Source organism: Sorex araneus, chromosome 3 (genome assembly GCF_027595985.1).
Source record: "Sorex araneus isolate mSorAra2 chromosome 3, mSorAra2.pri, whole genome shotgun sequence".
Classification (NCBI taxonomy): Eukaryota; Metazoa; Chordata; class Mammalia; order Eulipotyphla; family Soricidae; genus Sorex; species Sorex araneus.
The window spans coordinates 172857595-172876854 of NC_073304.1; the positions used below are offsets into that span (position 1 = coordinate 172857595).

The 19260-nt window shown below is 44.0% G+C and overlaps 1 protein-coding gene across 2 annotated transcripts; it reads right to left on the reverse strand.

Moving 5' to 3' along the window:
• Positions 1–2864: 2864 nt before the first annotated feature.
• Positions 2865–16144, reverse strand: LOC129403557 (atherin-like). Of its 2 annotated transcripts, XM_055132358.1 has the most exons (3): positions 15872–16144; positions 14686–14919; positions 2865–5481 (listed from the first exon to the last, which is right to left on the reverse strand). In XM_055132358.1, exons 1-3 carry the CDS (start codon positions 15910–15912, stop codon positions 5322–5324), a joined length of 435 nt encoding a protein of 144 aa, XP_054988333.1. In that variant the 5' UTR covers positions 15913–16144; the 3' UTR covers positions 2865–5321. The 2 variants fall into 2 exon arrangements, with proteins under 2 accessions (XP_054988333.1, XP_054988334.1); XM_055132359.1 differs by lacking the exon at positions 15872–16144 and having other exon boundaries at positions 2865–5455; positions 14686–15408.
• Positions 16145–19260: the final 3116 nt, after the last annotated feature.

Here is a 19260-nt window from a genome sequence, read left to right on the forward strand (position 1 = left end):
CTGAGGAATGAAAAGTAAACTGATGATATGTCAGCTAATTGGAAAGTTTCTCTTTTAGGCTCAAATATGCCACAAATTATTAATAGTACCAAAGGTGCTCTGAACTCACTCCTGGATTATGTGGAGTGCAGGCATTGGTATACTTGTTTTGGTGCTCAGGGCTTACTTCTGGCTCGGTACTCAGGGATCACTCATGATAGGGTTTGGGGAACCAAAAGCTGGCCTGCACATGCATGTAACTAAGGTGATTGCCTTACCTACTGCACTATCTCTAGTCCCTTTATCGGTACTTTATAAAGTCTCGAGGTGATTACTGTGTTGGAAGTCCTGCTATGGGTAAAACACAGTAAGAGAAACTAAAATAATAGTAATGTTATTTTTCTATGATCACAATTGTGTTTCCTTTTAATAGAATATTCCCAGGACCTAATAGGGGCTGGGGATTCCCAGGGCCAATACATAGTTGGTGGTCAGGAAACAACATTTTAGTAAACTCTAGACAATACTTAAAAGAAAGAGCACCATTAAATCTGGAATCTACTTTGATTGGTTTTAGTTTCTTATTCACTGAACAAGAGCTTAATTTTCTACTTTTTTTTGGGGGGGGGATTGGTCAGTGTATAAAAAAAGAAGGAAGTAAAATAATAGGCAATTTTATAGCAATGACACAATTCAACTATCCTTAAGATAAAAAATAAGGAAATCATTTATCATCATATCCTCTCGAGTACTTATAAAAGCAAAAGACATGACTCCACCTGTGTACATGAAAATATGTAAAACAGAATTTCTAATCATTCAAATGAGTCATTCATTCGGTTGACATTTATGAAGTGCTTCTACCGCTCCAAGCACTGTGATTATAGATAGTTCACTACGGTTTTGAAGCGAAACTTAAATCCTAAACCTTAGGCCTCCTGACATGTTATGAGCTAACTACTTTTCTATGTTTATAGGATAGTTCAGTTAAATCAGCCTTAAGAAGATTGAGGAAATAGTCAAGCAAAATTTTTTTTGTGCTCTGTGCTCCAGATGGCAGAAGCCACTTAAGAAAGACTGCAAGTCAAGGACATGAAATGACAAACAAAACACATTTCTTATCTTTGAGAATGACATTATTCAATAGTACTTTCTTGATGATGGAATTGTTCTGTATCTCTGCTGTTCAACAGGATGCATACCAGTCACATCTGGTTACTGAGCGGCCTGAGATGTGGCCGGCACAACGGAGGAATTAAGTTGTTTATTTCATGAAGTATTAATTTAAATTGAAACTGCCACATGTAGCAAGTGTTAACCTGTTGAGCAAAGAAGTTGCAGAATTTCACATTTAAATGGAGGAGACAGGCACATAAATTTTAATCGGTGTGATCAGTGCTAATGAGGGAAGCATAGAATGCTCTGAAAGTACCCTTGATAGGAAGCTTGTCTTGGGGTAGCAGAGATGGATGAATTAAAGACTTCCAAGAGGAAATGATTTCTAGGGTGAGACCCGAAGGACAAGTAACAGAATCTAGAAGGGATAGAAAAAACAGAATTGGACAGTTAGGGGTGTGAAATATTCCAGGAAGGGAGAACATAAAAAAAATTAATAAAAGGGTATATCACAATCCAAGACAAACAATGAATGAGAGGTGCTTCTTGAGTTCAGAAAGGAAGATGAGGCCAGGGACAGTATCTGAGGGGCTTTAGATATCCTGATGTTTTGAGAGCAATTAGAAACTAGGCAGTAGAACTATGAAAAGATAGAATCATATCTATGGATTTGAGAGCTTTCCTTAGCTATTACTTGGCTGCATGGAGGGGGAAACTGGAAGCCAGATACAGTAGTGTGGGTGAGAAACAAGCATGGTCTCAGCGAGTCACACAGAAAATGGAGAAACACAGATGAGAACAGAAAGGAGGAAAAACCAAATGGATTTACCTGACGGACTGGCCATAGGAAGCAGAAAGGCAAAAGACACGGGTCCCACCTTGGTTTCTTCCACAGGTAGGTGGTAGCGCCATTTATTTAAAAACAGAACAAAATCACCCCAAACTCTCAATTTCAAATTCTCCATCACAATGGGTATTTTCCTCTGTGTGAATCTTAAAGCTAACTTCGATAGTCACTCCTGGGAACAAGTCGTGACAGCACCTTCTCTCAAGAACTCAGCTCAAGCTCACAGTCGACACACCATGGCTTTTACTGGGGCTGAGGGGACATAGCACAGGCTCATAAAATGTCAACAAAGTCCACATTTTGTGCTTGGCTACTCTTAAAAAAAACCTGTTTATTTACCAGCTCACCTAATGAGAACTGTATGAGATGAGGCCAATGATCACCACTTTGAAAACAGAACAACCTGAGCCACAAAGAGGCTTTCATCTCTCAGATGCCAGCCAGATACCTAAGTGGAAATTTACAACAGCCAATTTTTAGGTACTTCCAAACCCTTAGAATCTAGATATTTGTCCTGAAGTAGACTCAGCTTAACAGACTCCTTGAGGATAAAATTGCATTTCGAACGTCTGCTACCCAGCTGACCACTTTATTAATCACCACTAAATGCCAACCAAATACAAGGAGGCTGGTAAGGAAGACAATGATTTCCTCAACTCTAGCTTTTTATAACCAAAGTATTCTTCAGTTAGTTACTGGGATAAATGAGGATTCAAATAGCAAACAGCGATTGATCGCTTCTAAACCATGAGGGTTACCACAGCACTCATGTACAAATATTCATGTAAAAGCACTTACACTGGCATAAAATTGGTTAAGAAAATGCTCGTTCGATCCAATTTGTTGAGGTGAACTAAAAATCCCAGAAAAGTGAAGAAAAAAAATCCATTGACAATTTCTCAGTCTAAAGATTTATTTTCACACCAAGTTGAGAAGTCACAAAGGTGCAGAAGAAACAATCTGATCTACAAGGCATCGTGTCCCATGGTGCCATTGATCCAATTCAAATTCTGGACAGTAAGGTCAAAGTTCAAGAGCATTTTGACAATAGACTGGAGGATCTTCTTTCTGTACCTAGTTTTGCCACAATCAAATGTGTGATCTTTTTGACAAATCACTCAAGCATTATGGATCTGTCTTAGCTATACAAAAGGACAGGGCCCTAGATGACCATTAAAGTCCCCACTCCATTTCTTATCAAAAATTTGAAAATTCACACAAAACATTTGAATTTTTTTTTTAAGGATTTTTGAGTCACACCCGGCGATGCTCAGGTATTACTCCTGGCGGTGCTCGGGGGACCATATGGGATGCTGAGAATCGAATCTGGGTTGGCTGCATGCAAGGTAAATGCCCTATCCACTGTGCTATTGCTCCAGTCCCTGAATTTTTATCTCAAAATTAGGACTGAAAATTTTTTTTAAAAAACCTAAATTAGGGGGCCAGAGAGATAGTTCAGCAGGTAAGGTACCTTTTATGTGACCCATCCAGGTTTGATCCCCGGCAACCTATACGGCCCCACAAGCCTCCACAGGAGTGGTTCCTGAGCTCAGGGCCAGGAGTGAACCCTGAGCACTGTGTAGCCCAGGTGTAGCCCAATGCCTCCTGCTTCACCCTTCCCCCAAGGTCTCATGATAAGTGGTACCAATTCTTAATTTTTTCACTTTAGTATAATATAACCAGAAAACTGACAAGTGTGAGAGGATAATAATTCCTTCTTTGGAGGTGGTGGTGGTGTGGGTTAGGCCACACCCAGCTGTGCTCAGGGCTTACTCCTGGCTCTGTGCTCAGCTATCACTCCTGGCTGAGCTTGGGGGATCACATGGGATGCCAGGGATTGAACTCAGGTTGGTCGCATACATGGCAAGCACCCTACCCTCTGTGCTAGCACCCCAGCCTTGAAGGGATAATGGAAGTAAATTAGTGGATAATGGAAGATAAAGGGATATTTACCTTAGAAAAGTACCAAAGGATATGGAAGGGATGGTATTACTGGGACCTTGATTGCAAAATTGTGACAGTGCTTTGCAGACGAAGTTTTGATATCTCAGTTCTGATGTAGACCCCATATACAACAATTTAGCAAATTATTTAGCTCAATGAAACATTATGTTCTCATCTATAAAGTGAGATAATATTTGTATTGCTGGGTTGTTGTGAGACTTAAGTGACTTGATACCAATTATTATCACAAGCTTTCCATATTACCAGTCACTCAATTTGCTTCAATGACACAAATATGTATGTACACATATATATGTATATATGTATATAGTCATAAATGAGACATAGATAGGAGAGCAACTTGGTGGGAGTCAGGAAGCTGTATGTGAAGTCTTTGTGTGTGTGTGTGTGTGCGTGTGTGTGTGTGTGTGTGTGTTACCCTTGGCATTAACTGTCTGGGAGACATGTATATTCATAACCCTTAAGCTCACTGTGTAGACTCCTTCATTCATGTCTTTGCTCACAGTATCCTATAAACTGCTAGAACTCTCCTTTCCACTAATCTAAATCTTAAACTTCTCATTCTTTCATTTGGGAACTTTCCTTCTTAAACCAAGTTTCTCCAGTTTATTGTGACTTGCTCTGAGTTCCTTGTTTATATATTTTGGTTCTGTTTTGCCTCTATTATCGACTGAACTGATCTGCTATTTATCTTTCCAAAAGTGTATATACATCCGTTTGCTAGGTTCAAATTCTTTAGCTGTAGGAGCCGTGTTTCACAGAACCTACCTAGTTGACATGAAGAATGATTAATGTTTGACTGGCTGCTGTCAGGTAGAATGATGTCGTTGTTTCTATGCTACACTGAGTTTCCACCCTTATTTTATCAATAAATCGTTCTTGACTACTTTGTTATTTCAGAAAAATATCTTATATCCTCTAGTTGCTATTGAGATCAAAATCCTTATATCCTCTAGTTACTATGGAGATCAAAATCAGCATTGAACTATAAAAAAATAATAATCCATTGAGTTGTAGCATTAACCTTGTTCCTTAACACATTCATATATTTGTGCCACTATATTTTGCTTTTTGGGTCACACCTGGCGATGCACCGGGTTAGTCCTGGCTCTGCACTCAGGAATCACCCCTGTCGGTGCTCAGGGGACCATATGGGATTCTGGGAATCAACCCGGGTCGGCCACGTGCAAGGCAAACGCCTTACCCGCTGTGCTATTGCTTCAGCCCCTACTTGTGCCACTTTAAATCTGAATTTCAGCACATTAATAATGTGTACTCACACTAAGAAAAAAAGAAAAGGACTGTCACACAAATTGAAATACAGACAGAGGAAATCACAGGAGGAAGGGAAGGTCCTCAGTTCATCTATATTCAGCTGCCAGCCAAGGTTGTTTCTGCTTCTTGTTCTGAGAATCTATGGGCTGAAATGGCACCACTTGGGCGGGTGGCGTGGCAGGAGAGGTGGCTTCAGGTGCTTTCTTTGTTTCAACTTCAGACGGCTGGAGTGGCCATCAGCAGCAGTCTTTGTCCTTTCCGTGGGAGACACTCCTGAGGAGAGGGGGCTAGAGGATCGGCTGAAAAGAACATCAACACAACTAAAAAATAACAGAACACATCACAGAGAGTTATCACATTGACTTCAATAAAAAATAAATAAGTGCAGTGAGACTTCAAGGGACCTTGACATTTTTAACTACAAGGGAAATGCTATGTTGCCATAAAAATGCTGCTGCTGCTTCTTATTGTGAGCGGTGCCCAAGAATCAGCCAAGCAGCACCCCGTTGCTTGCCTGTACCCGGGAGCACACCCCCTTTAGAACTCTGGGGGCTGGGAAATGCTCTGGAAGAAGAGATTTAGGTTCATCCCACAGCATTCAACTAGAACACATACGAAAAGAACAAAAGAACACAGGACAGTAAGGGCACTTTTAAATAAAGGCCAGAAACAGATGCAGAGCAACGTAACTGGACACACAAGTTGGTAAAAAGAAAGAAGTGAATGAAATTGCGAGAATTGTTAGGAGTTAAAGCTAATTGCTTGTATTTGTTTCTGTATTTTAGTGATTTGTTCAGAACAAAGTACATGGGAAAGGGAGGAAGGGAGGAAGGAAGGAAGGAAGGAAGGAAGGAAGGAAGGAAGGAAGGAAGGAAGGAAGGAAGGAAGGAAGGAAGGAAGGAAGGAAGGAAGGAAGGAGGGAAGGAGGGAGGGAGGGAGGAAGGGAGGGAGGGAGGGAGGGAGGGAGGGAGGGAGGGAGGGAAGGAGGGAGGGAGGAAGGGATGGAAGAATGGAGAGAGGAAGGGAGAAAGGGAGGAAGGGAGTGATGGAGGGAGGAAGTGAAATAAAGGAAGGAGAGGAAAGAAAGAAAGAAAGAAAGAAAGAAAGAAAGAAAGAAAGAAAGAAAGAAAGAAAGAAAGAAAGAAAGAAAGAAAGAAAGAAAGAAAGAAAGAAAGAAAGAAAGAAAGAAAGGAGGGAGGGAGGGAGGAAAAGAATAAAAAGAAATGAAGGCTGAGGAAGAAGAGAGCAAGAGAGATGAGAAAAGAGAGAAAGAGGGTGAGGAGAGGGAAGGAGAGGGAAGAGAGACACAGAGGAGGAGAGAGAGGGAGAGAGGGAGGGAGGGAAGGAGGGAAATGAAGAGGGGAAGGGAGAGGGAGAGAGAAATAAAGGAAGCGCAAAGACTCAGAAGTGAGGGGAAAGGGGAACCAGTCCCCTTCATTCAAGAAGAGGCTGTATAATTGAAGTGCTTTTAGGAAATGGTGAGAGGCAATTTTCAGGAGGTTTGAATATGTTAAGATTTTGTTTCAAAAATATGGCATGTATATAACTATTGTAGGCTTCTGAAGGGAACGTACATGCTTCAGTTGAATCAAGGGGAAAGGAAATGTGGAACACAAGGGAATCTGTCTAATGGGAAAGACTGACACTGCAAGAAATTCAATAAACAAGGCAGAAGGACTAAAGACACAGTCTTATAATAGAAAGGCAGGTGTTTGTCTGGTTTTATTTTTTAATGTTAACATTAATGGAAATGAGCTTAGAACTCAGTTCAAGAATGCTCTTCTCCCACTGTAGAGGTTTTTAAATTCTTCAGCTGTTCATCTTTTCTGTCACTGCCTTCCTGAAAATGAACTTTGGTCTTTACTATTTTAGCATCAAGGAAAAATATGTTAGTAAATACAGAACCTGGAGGTGGGACCAAATATAACTTTAAAGGGCAGCTGTTGATAGAAATAGACTCTGGATTCAAAGCTCCTCGAGTTCTTGCATCTCTGTATTTTCAAATCACTTCAGTAGTTCCCAGAACCATGAAAGTATGAAGAAGTCAACCAATCCATACCACTCATTTTACAGAGAAGGGTGGGGAAGAGCTTGGTCCCCGTTCCCTTTATTCCACAAAAGTTGTTATGAATGAAATATACTCTACAGGTGAATTTTAACTTAAATAAAACCTTTATTTTCAGCCTCTTCATTAAGCCGGCACAATGAGAGTGCATAATGAATAAAGCACATATTAAAAGCATATGCTACCACTTGTCACTGCTTCATTGCTAAACACTTTGGTTGTATTGAAGATTTGGCTTTCTAGATGGCAGGTATAAAGGTATGCATTTTTCCCCCTAAAAACCTGTGTTTGAAGTAGGGTTAAGTATTATTCAAAGGTATTTTTCTTGCTCTGATCAAATATGTCATAACTGATCCTGGATGGATAATTAAATACACACCATATAGATTTTAGAATTATCGTTTTGAGAATACAGTAGATAGGTCAATACGTTTTGACACACACGTGTGTCATTTTTTTATAAATTAAAATGCAAATGTAGCAAGAGAATGTCTCTCACAACTATTTGTGATTCCTTTGGATGTCTAAAAATAGATGGTACCTTACATATAAGTGAATGAAGAGTAAGACCGGTTGCTTCAGTGTTGCAGATAATCCCATGTAAAATTCTCTGCTATAATATGGACTCCATTATTAAAATGAATTTTTAAGGGTAAATGATATAAATTTATGAGCCATGACATTCTGAGTGTCTGTTATTTGTCAAAATGTTTAACAAATCAGCTTTCTTTGGGACCTCTGCTTCCTTAATTGGAACAAGTAATATCTTATATCATCTCTACATGAGTCTCCCTTGTATCCTTTCAGTCTCCTGAATGCATAAGTATAAATTGGGACCCTTGCTTTGCCTTGCTTGGGATCCCTCTGTGTTCTGATGACAATGATTCCCCAAATTTGCATCAAGAGCATCTTCACCCACCGAGCACATAGCAAGTGCCAAGTGTCAGGCTGACCAATCTACTCCATCTTGCTCTGCCTGGATGTTTCCTGAACAGCTGGACCCTCAGGAGTTACCTCCGCAGGGGAGGGCAGCTCAAGTGTGACTATCAGATCAGATCATCTCTTGTCTCTGTCTCTCGTAGAGAGACACCCCAAAGGAAGTCAATGGTAATGCATACGTGACCTATGGCATAGTTTCAGTATGCACGGTGTGCATGCAAAGTAGGGAAAAAACAGAAAAGAAGTTCTTTATTATGGTTAAGATTTTGATGAGTTTGATCACATTAAAAGTATTGTCTCTGCCTCGGGATATTTTCCTACACATTTTATCTCATAATTCCAAGAAAGGAAATGGATTTCTTATAATTAAGATTTACCATTCTAATGTTCTCCATTACTTCAAGTTTTCCAAAGTCAGAAGAAGGCTCGGTCAGGAAAGAGTGGCAAATATTTACAAATAATGTGAGTGCTTATGGTGATATGACTTTCCAACATTTGTGTCATGCCCGTTCAGACTTGCATGAGAACCAGACTATAGATTCCTTTTATTCTTTCATTAATTAACAAGGAGGATTTTTTTTCAAGCTGACTTTAAAAACATCCTACTTAGGCATCATTTCTAGTAATGAGAAATGCCCAAGGAAAAAAATCTCAAGTAGGCAACATGTAAAGCAACACGCAACTATATGCACATTAGTCTAATTACACATTGCAAATTATATTGGATGTATCTAATATCTAATTTTTTGAAAGCTGATTCCACTTGAGATTTCAATAACAGCATCAACATTTTGCAGGTGGCTCCTTCTGTATAGTATCCAAAGGGAATTATTCCTCTAATGTGCTTACAGCCCTCAAGTAAAAGCTGAAGCTCTCCTCTAAAGGACCATGAACAATGCGCCACTGTGATATTACCTTGATAGATAAAGCCAGGATGGAGGGTTTCACCAAATACAATATTCAACATGGTTCACTATCTTCTGTGCTTAGGATCCTGATTTGCTTCAAGGATTAAGAAACAAACTTAAATAGGAGCCTCTTGAGAGAGAATGTGGTAAAGACTGCATATATAATCTGAGGCAATCATACAAAAGGCTAAAGGGGTGGCTGATGATATTTTCGATCAGTGGATAAAACAGCAAAAGAATGGCAGCTTAGACCTTTGAAATCAACCCTGCATTAAATCTAACTCGTACAAGACACAACTAATTTGTCCTCAAGAGGATCTTCGATCAAAGCTCTATTTTGAGGACTGTGCTTTTGTCCCCCCTCTTTCTGTATGAATCAGCTATCAAATAACCCAATATGTATTTGTGATCTTGGAGCATGCAGCATGTTATTCAAGTTGATTGGATCCATTTTCTTGATTCCTTCTTAAAAGATCTTTCTCCTAATTTAGTCGGGATTACTATTGCATTATTTCATTATCTGCACTTTTGTGCAATGAAATATGTTGTCATATCACACACTTTATCACGCTGTTGCTGCTCAAGCTTAATGATGCCTCTAGAGTTAGCGGCTGCCTTTGTTCTGCTCAGTAAGTGGTTTTAGGAAGGGGGTGGGCCAGGGAGGAGGAGCCCTGGGGTTTGTAAAATAAAATCCTACATTTCTGGTATACATGCAAAACTTTATGCATTTACATGAATTTTTTCCAGACACTCAGTTGCAATTCCGTTTGGCATAAGCAGAGAAGACGTGCCGGTGCCTTCGATGCAGCCAGCATGTATTACTATACCTTGGACATCTCTCCAGTGCATTTCCACTCTAGTGCCATGGTAGAACAACGCTTTAATTTTTTTTTTTTAATCAGCAAGGAATGTCTTTAACAAGGAAGAAGTAAATTATGATAATTACTCTGAATGGTCGGATCCTTGAGCATTACTAATTAGCATTTATTGCCTGGATTATAGAACAATACATGTGCAACCGAACTGCGATTGCTCTTTTACGATGAACTGAAAAAGGCAATGGAGCAAAAAGGCAGCATCATCAGGACTTGAGTCAGTAGTTTCCATCTCTTTGAGAGGGTGCGGAATTTCTCACTTCCCAAAAAGACAAATGTGCACCCCCCTCCCTCTCTGGCCCATTCATTTTTCATGGCAGGTACCTATTTACAAATGATATCATAATCACGGGAGACTAACGAGAGGAGAAACATTTGGGCTCTGATATAATCCGGGGACAGTTTTATCCAGACTTACTCCAACAATAGAGAACATAAAACTTGCCGTTCGAGGAAAGTTCAGATTCCCCCCCACTGCTCACTCCCGGCAGAAAATTTTAACTTAAAAAAATGAAACAAAGAACTCAGCTCTCGGTGCATGGAATTTTATATTCCCCTCCCACGTCCTCGTCATAAGGATCACAGTTGGAAATGAGAACAAGACATTGGTTTCTGATTTAAGAGCCTTTTACTTCAGTAGGAATTTGCAATAAAACACCCTAAAATTAGAAAGAAATTGGGTATGATGGACACACCCAACACCAGACACGTAAACAAATGCTACACAGATAATCTGGAGACTCAATACCTCAATAACCGAGTAGGTACAAGGACAGAAGAAGAGGAGAACGAGCCATTTAGCATCCTTTCTGCGGCCCCTCCGTTTCCCTCCATACCCCATTATGGTGGATAAACAGGAAAGAACATCGTAAAATACAAAGCCAGTTAAATACAGTCACTAGTCTCCTAATTCCTTCTGGATTCCCTACTCTTATCCTTTTTAGTCTGAAAGAATAAGTTTGACTAAATCTGTGAGGAGATTAAACAGGCTGCTGATAAAAATTAATTCTGCTGAATGAGCAAATGCATTTGGATGGCAGAGATGCAAATAAGATAATACTTTTCCTTTGACATATCAAGCGGATTAGTTTAGAATGCTAAATTTGATTTTATTAGAATATATTAGCAGTGTTTTCATTAATACCAATCAAACATTTTCTTACCCTGGGGCTTGATGTGTTCCTAACGCTTTTTAACTAAGTCTTTTATCCATATTAAAAAAAAAATCACCAAAATGACACAGTCTTTTGTTACAGTCTCCACAATTTTAGAGTATTCAACAGAAAACTATGAATTGTTTACTTAAAGGTATCTTGCCTAGAAAATTGCTTCCCAATCCTGGCTTTAAAATAAATCCTGTTCATTAAGTTCACCTGATTATATATATATATGTATATATAATTTTTAAAAAGAAGAAATTAAGAGTCCAGAAAATAAATAAATGCTTCCTGTGGTTTTTTTGGGGGTGGGGGGCAACATTGGTGAAGGACTTTTGACTGGTTCCTATGACTTGGCTTTATTCTCCTAGACCATCCTAGAGCTGTTAAATTTCCAACAGCATTGATTTTGAGTTGGCACTTCTTTGGAAACAGAGGCAAAAAAAAAAAATAGAATGAAAAAGGAGGGGGAGAACCTAGTTAAAATACGGTGAGCCGGTTGTGCTCTGTGAACAGAACCGTAACTGCACAGCCCTGCGCTGCATTTCACTCATTATCCCTCCTTTTCTCTCAAGCTTCCTGTCCTTCTGTCTCCCAAAGCTCCAGTTCACTTCTTTCTCTTTTCTTCCCGCAACGCACCACCCCCTCCATTCCCCGCCTTATTTTTTTTTTATCTGCCAAGCTGGATTTGCACTTTTAAAGATCGGTATCAATAATGCCCTGCTTGTTTCCTTGCACTCTCCCTTTAAAAGACAGCCCCCCTCTAATTGATGCGTCTGGGCTAGTCTAGACTGGTAGTGATTGAACCAACCACCAATTATGTTATTCATTTCACTGAACTTCACTGATGGGCTCGGTGAGGAAGAAGGGGTGTTGAGAAAACCCGCCCTTTCACCGAAGCACTTCCCTGCAGAAATACAGGGTTCTCCGACGTGCCTGTGTGACCCAGTTGTGTGATAGCAACCTCAGAACATGAGCAGCCCGCTTGAAAACATGTGGGAAATGAGAAGAGTACCGTGACATGCAAATGGTGTCACGGATATTCAGCTACTACCTTGCAGTTAAAAAAAAAAAATCATAGCCTCTCACATGCCTTTATTGATCCAGGCACACACCATCAGAACAAACCATAGATATATTCTGACTTCCAAAAACACCAGATGATTTGCAAATATTTGCTGTCCGTCATGTGGCAATATCTAGCTCCGTAAGTTATAATATAAGCTATAAGTTATAATATAAGTTATAAGCTCCGAAATAATGCCTTTCCATAATTTCCAGATACCTAGGCACATGCATTCAGCTAAGGTTGGAGAAATCATTAATCCATTGTATAGAATCCAAAGGGTAAAATCAAATAACTCTTTTCTTTGAAGGACATTCAGACTCTAAAGGCTGGAAAGTAATCTTTAAATATTACAACTACATCATGGAGAGCAACAAAAGGCATGCTCCAAGGTTCAGCTTGCGGATACAAAATGGTTTCTTGACTACAATTTGAAGTTAATGACTAAAATTGCAATAAATACTTCAAAAACAGGAAAAGAACAGTTTCCTTTACCTTGGCTTGCAAAAGTATAAAGCATGGTTACAACCAGTATAAAGTCTTTTAAAAAAGAAAGCACTTCAAGTTAGGGGTGATCTAGGTATTTTCCTATAATATTTAAATGAAATTGTTCACTAGAATTTTTCACAACAAAGGACCGTAAGTTACTGTTTTCTCCAACTGAAGCTAGACCTAGATCACTGAAATTGTTCCGTGTCCAAAAGTTACGTTTTCGGAAAATCATAAATTGCATGCATGCCGAAGACTGCCTTTAAGAGAGGATATCTGTAAATGTGCAATTTTGCATTATAAATAACTTTGTTGGACTGAATTTAAATCTGGACAATTTTTCCCATTTCAAAATGATGAATAACAGACATAGATTCATTCAAAAGGATACAAAAGACTTGTGCATTTGTGTTCTTGTTGTTTCTTCCCCTTTTCTATTTTTAGGAAATACATATTTTTTCAACCCCTAATACTTTCAAACTCATCTGAAGTAACATGTTGAAACAGACACAAGCAAGGCAACTCCATATCACCTTTCACCCACCACCACTCCCTCCCCAATATTACAAAGCAATATAAAAATCTAATTTTTATGAACACCATAAATTTCATTTTCCCTATGGAATAACAAAGTATCATTGGGGGGCCTGTCGGTATGTTAGCCCAAACTATTAGTTCCTCCCTGGCTGGACGTGTGTATTCACTGTTTAGCCATATATGGTCCACATGTGTGGGCACTGAATCTACCCTAGGCCCACATGCCCGCTGTAAGGGGGCACAATTTTAAAGATTCACTGTTGAGTTTCAAAGTTGGAGGCTTGGGGCATGCTGAGACTTCAGCTGCTGGGTTTGGAGAGCAAACACCAGGTACTGAGCTGTTCTTTTTACGCTCGCATACTACTGCGTGTTGCTCTCAAGGAACAGACCACCGTAGTCGGCCTGCACCCGCCTCGGGCATTGCCCACTGCCCGGGTCCCCAGAGCAGCCCCCAAGCCCTCCCAACGCAGGGACCTCTGCAGCAGACACCGGGGAGCGGCCACTTTGTGGTCACCTGATCCCACCGAACAATGCAAACCTCAGAGGTGTGCTCAGTCACTCCAGACAAACTTTCTTTTGTTTGGGCATTCAAGGGTTGGGGGTGGGGGGTAGCAGAAAAAAAAATCTAAAAAAAAAAGTTCCACCACATTTCCAGGACGCAAAGGCACGCCTCGCAGCTCCCAAGAGCCTAACCCGTGGATTGAAACGGTAAACATCACAAGTTAGGGTCTCAGGGATTGAGAGGGGTGCAACCAAACGGTGCCGGCTGCAGACAGCACAAAGCGCAAACTCCCGTGACAGGCCGCTTCGGTGGCAGGGTCATGCCTCGGAGGCCTCGAACAGGTGGCAAGGGAAAGCCCCCGCGCTCCCAGCCTCTCCTCTCCGGGTCGCAAGATTCCCTTCCCTTCCTACCGAGTAATGCATGCACCCAACCCCCGGGCCCTGCGGGCGCATATACATACCTGAACACACAAGCGCAGGAAATCAAAGACAACTCCTGGGAAGCTCACGGGGTGGGGTGGGGTGGGGGGCAAAATAGTTCCTCCCCCCGAAATGGAAAACAATTCGAGCAGACCCAGAAAATCTGCCCAGGGTGTGCACACCGCGGCGTGGGCCATAAGGGTTTTAAGCGGCTCTTCCACGCTTTACTTTTACATCTGGCACAGATGCCTGTAAAGGAAATAAATCGGGAGGCATCGCTTGGCCCTGACAAGCGTGCCACATGCAACACCCCAGCAATGATGGGGTGGGCTTTTTGTTGTTGTTGTTTTGTTTGGGTCGGTTGGTTGCATATATATATGTATATTTATATTTATAGAATAATTTTTATATATGCATATATATAGATAGAAATATATATTGAGGAGGAGGAGAAGGAGGAGGAGGAGGAGGAGGAGGAGAAGAAGGAGAAGCCCAAGTAGGAGGCTTTGGAGACGGCAAGCAGAAAATCCGGCGTGTTGAACTCACCCGCGGCCCCGGCGCGGCTGCAGCGTCCTGTCGCAGGCTGGGAGCTGGGCGAGTGGGAGCTGGCGGTGCCCAGGGCTGCTCGGCTGGGCGAGGTGCTTCCACGGGGGCCGGGGCGCGGGGCGGGCAGGGAGGCGGGGGCAGGAAGCCCAGCGCCACCGCCGGACGCTGCAACTGCAGTGGGTGCGCGCACGGGGGAGAGAGAGAAGAGGCACGTCGGTGGCGGCGGCGGCCGGCCTGGGCTTGCCATGATTCCGTTACAGAGATGATTTAAAAAGAAAAGAAGGAAGGAGGGAAAAATTAAATTAAAAAGAAGAAGAAGTACGCGGAGCCGCTCTGCTGGCTGCCGTCCTCCCCGCGCCGTCCTCCCTCCTGCGCGCACGCCCTGGGCGCACGAGGCCTCCCCCGGCCGCCGCGGCGTCAGCTGCTTGGCACAAGCCAAGGCCACATCCCCGGGCGCCAGCCCCGGGCTGTCACTCGGGAGGGCGGCGGCACGCCCCGGAGCCGGCCGGGCCCCGCTCCCCTCCAGCCTCGCCCCTCCACCGCCACAGCCGCCCGCCCGCCGCCGGCTCCTCTACCTGCTCGCCCCGGCCCTGCGTCCCCCTCGGGAGCCGGGCTGCGGGGGGTGGGAGGGGGCGCAGGGCCGTCCCCCGCAAAAAAAAAGAAGAATAAAAATAAAAATAAAATAAAATAAAAGCACCGAACGAAAGGGAGGGTTGGTGGGTGGGAGGATGACTAGGAAATTTTTCTGCCCCCCACCCACCCATCCACCCACCCAGCTCCTTGCTTCCCCCCACCCCCACCTCTCTCTCTCTCTCTCTCTCTCTCTCTCTCTCTCTCTCTCTCTCTCTCTCTCTCTCTCTCTCTCTCTCTCTCTCTCTCTCTCTCTCTCTCTCTCTCTCTCTCTCTGCCTCAGCAGGGTCCATGGCTGACTGGTGACCGGCAATGACCAAGCAGCAGCCCCACCAGGACACGGAGCTGGAGGGGGCCCCCAGGCTCCCAGGGAAAAGGATTTTTGTCTATTTTCATAGGCAACTAAAAACCGTTAAAGCTCAGGCTCCCCCACCCCACCCCCCACCCCCCTGTAAAAATAGAATCATAGCAGCAAGACAGCGAAATCACAGTCCCCTCTCCCGTACCCGGGTCGGCTCATCTCAGCCCCATCTTCAAGATAACTTTTTTTTCTCACCTCGGCAGCTTCTCAGGCACAATCCTCCATTCCATTTCCATTCGGTTCAAGCGCGCTCTCTTTCTCTCTCTCTCTCTCTCTCTCTCTCTCTCTCTCTCTCTCTCTCTCTCTCTCTCTCTCTCTCTCTCTCCTTCCTCTCTCCCTTTTCCTCCTCCTCTCGAAAAAGCTAGTCCATCATCCTCACCTAGCAGCGCGCTTCTCTCTTTCTCTCAACCTTTCTTCCCTTTTCTATTAAAAAAATAACAATAATAATGGCCTTTGCGACATAGCAGCATGAAGTGGCTGCCTTTGAGAAAGCACATTTAATCTTTAGTGGCTCCCCCAGGCTTCAGTGAAGAAGGAGAAGGCAAGAAGGGGGGGGGTAAAAAAAAAAAAGGAAGCGCGAGAAAAAGATTGTAAGGGAGGCTGCTGACGGACAGCGAGCATCAGGCACAAATCAGCGACAAGTTGCATTTTTCCCTAGACCACACTGCCCCCTTTCTTCCCGGCTCTCCCGGGCTCCTGGAAAACCCAAGTGTCTGGTTACGGGAGGCAAGAGGCTCCTCTGCCAAGCGCCTTGCAGATTCCTCGCATGCCTGCTGCAATCACTGGCAGAGTAAGGAATCAATAGTCCCCCCTCGAAGCACCTTTCGCTTCTCTCTCCAGCTTCCCCCCTTTCCTGAGGAGCCCCTGCACCGTCTACGGCGTCCCCGCCCTGCCAGGCGTCTGCATACAAAGCTCCAAGTCCTGTCATTTCTCACTTCCCTCCACAGCGGGGAGAGAGCGGCTTCTCTCCTCCAACGCTCTCTTGAGCTCTGCCGCCGCCTTCCCAAGTCTCCGTCCTGCATCTCTCTCGGCAGCAGGCAGTAGCGGGTGCACGAAGGCTTCTCCCTAACTACTAACGAGACCCCAAATACCCCAGCGGGTCGGCGGGGAAGGCCAGACATTGTGTTACACACATATTCCACCACCACTGCCCCCTCACCCCCGCCCAAAAATACATTCCTTAGCCGGGAGACCCAGAGATCAGGTATCACATTATCAAAATGGGAAAGAAAATGAAGGAGGAGGAGGAGGAGAAGGAGGAGGAGGAAGGGGAGGAGGAAGAGGAGGAGGAGGAGGAGGGGGAGGAGGAAGAGGAGGAGGAGGAGGAGTGATGAAGGGGCAAGACATCTCTGTGGGGGTCCCACCGAATCGTCCCACACCCCCTGGGCATTCCCAGCCCATAGGCACGTCTGAGTGCAGGTGAGGCGTTTCCTGCCCTGGGATACATTTTTCTTTCTGGACCGAAAGTCCACAATGCCCAAACACTTCTTTGAAATCCAGCCTTGCGAGGGATAGTCGAGCAGTGAGGCAAAGCTCCAAGAAAGATGGCCCATGCTCCCTCCGAACTCCCCTTCCTGGCCGAGGACCGGGTTTTGCGGGTGGATGGTATCTGCCCCGAGTACTCATTTACCACGGACGCGGCCGTGGGCTTGGAAATGACCCCATCCATCACCGGAGCTCACCCGTCCCCCTCTGCAACCACTACAGACATTTTCCGTATCCCTGAAGCCTTTCTCCTCGCACGCCCACCAGACACAGATGCACTTCATTGATCAGCTTACAGTCCCTCGGTAACAGTAGATAAGTAATAACTCGGAAGACCAAAAGGAAAAAAAATAATATTTTTTTTTAAAAAAAAGGGGCATGAGGAGAAATGAAAAACACCCTGAATTGACCGAGGGAGCCTGTGGCAAGAGCGTTCTGGTTGGCATGAGGCATTTTGCGAGCTCTGAGCCATAGCCAGCCTATGTGGCAGGGAGCTCCTGCAAAGGAGGGCATCTACCTGTGCCCACACACAGTGGGTCTACTGTGCTGTGTGTGAGCCCGCAGTTCCCAGCTGCATCTTACAGAACACAAGCATGCGACACGGGGAGGTAAATATGAGGGGGGCGGGGAGGGGAGCGAGCCGAGGATGCTGGTTTTAAGGTAGCTGCTTTGTGCTCGGCGCAGACACGGGGCTTTGTTTCTGAGCGTGAGACATGCAGAAGCATGGAAAAGGACAAGGAGAAGCCCAGACCTGGAGACCGAGAGAGCTTGAAGGGAGGAGAGTGTGCTCAAGCAAAACAAAACATGAGCGCCCTGCCCGCCTCATGGTGGATTTCTCTGAACACATCGCTTCTCTCTCTCTCTCTTTTTTTTTTTTGTCATGTTGGGGAAGGAGACAGAGCTGGTTGGCAGGGGTTGGTGACTTGGGGGCGACTCTCTCAGATGTGGCTAATAGGGTGTTTGCACTAAACTGATAGAGAGAAAAGAAACATGCTCGAATAATCATGAAGGGTGGAGCTGTCAAAAAAAAAAAAAAAAAACCTCAACAACTTTGACTCACTGGGTGCCTCCCTACAATGCCTGCATGAATCACCGCCACCAGCGTCGCCAGAGTCCCTGCGGTCTGTCCTGGTGTCTGAAGGCCAAATCCTGGGCACCCTGTCGTTGAGCTCATCTTCCAAGAGGAAGCGGAACTGCAGAGTACCGTTTCCCGGGAGCTGTGTGACATGTCTCTATTTGCAACAATAGTTCAGCGTGGTTTGCAATGGAGCGAGCGTGCTTTGCTGCCCAGTTCTGCCTTGGCTCTGCCCACCACGACAGAAATATGTGACTTATGAAAGTTTGGCTACGAACACATCATTTTCTCCATACAACTCCGAGATGTCTTTGGAGGATACTTATTTCGAGCAGTTAACACCTGACCCCAATTTCTGTGGGTAATTAGTGAGCTAGATAACCACACAAAGTGGGTAATTATTTGGTACCCAAGGGTACGCTAGAAGTGGGTAGTGGTTTTGTTAACAAAAGCATATCTCTAATTACTGTATCTATGATGGGTGTTTTTAAGAATACCAGTTACTCTATCAAATGAAGCATGATAAATAAGGGACCCTTTCGCTGTCCTTTCCATATACGTATGTGTATTCTCTCATGGTTAATAATATTTACTTACCTCTTGTATGGAGTGCTGTGAAGATTAATTAGTTCACATCTGTAGGCCTCTCAGAAATGAAATGTGCCAGGGGGGCTTCTAAATACAGTACTGCAGCTAGGAGCTACCTTGGCTAGTCCCCGTACAATGGGAGAAGCTGTCTGGTCTATGTCTTTGCTAGGAAATCAGCCAAGATGACAAACATAATGATTTGGATTACAGGGCGTGGTCCCTACCTGACAGAGTCTGACACAGGCCAGCAGAGGCGGGAAAGGTCACTGCTGTGTCACCGTAAGGGGCTCAGGAAGGGTCTTCGGAGCTGGGGTGGGAGATGAGGAGATGGAGGAGTTGATGAGGAGTCATCGAGGGCAGGGAAGGAAGCTGAATCAGCCTGACCACACCCTCCTTCCAAAATCTATCTGTCCTTCCCTTTCATGAGCAACACACA

What these genes read in the sequence shown, in the direction of transcription:
- LOC129403557 (XM_055132358.1), bottom strand. Translation starts at nt 15,912, where the DNA reads ATGGAAATGGAATGGAGGATTGTGCCTGAGAAGCTGCCGAG. An exon ending in GTGCCTGAGAAGCTGCCGAG is followed by an intron (nt 14,920 to 15,871) that starts GTGAGAAAAAAA and finishes TGGCAAGCCCAG; the next exon opens with GCCGGCCGCCGCCGCCACCG. An exon ending in CAGCCGCGCCGGGGCCGCGG is followed by an intron (nt 5,482 to 14,685) that starts GTGAGTTCAACA and finishes TGTTCTTTTCAG; the next exon opens with CCGATCCTCTAGCCCCCTCT.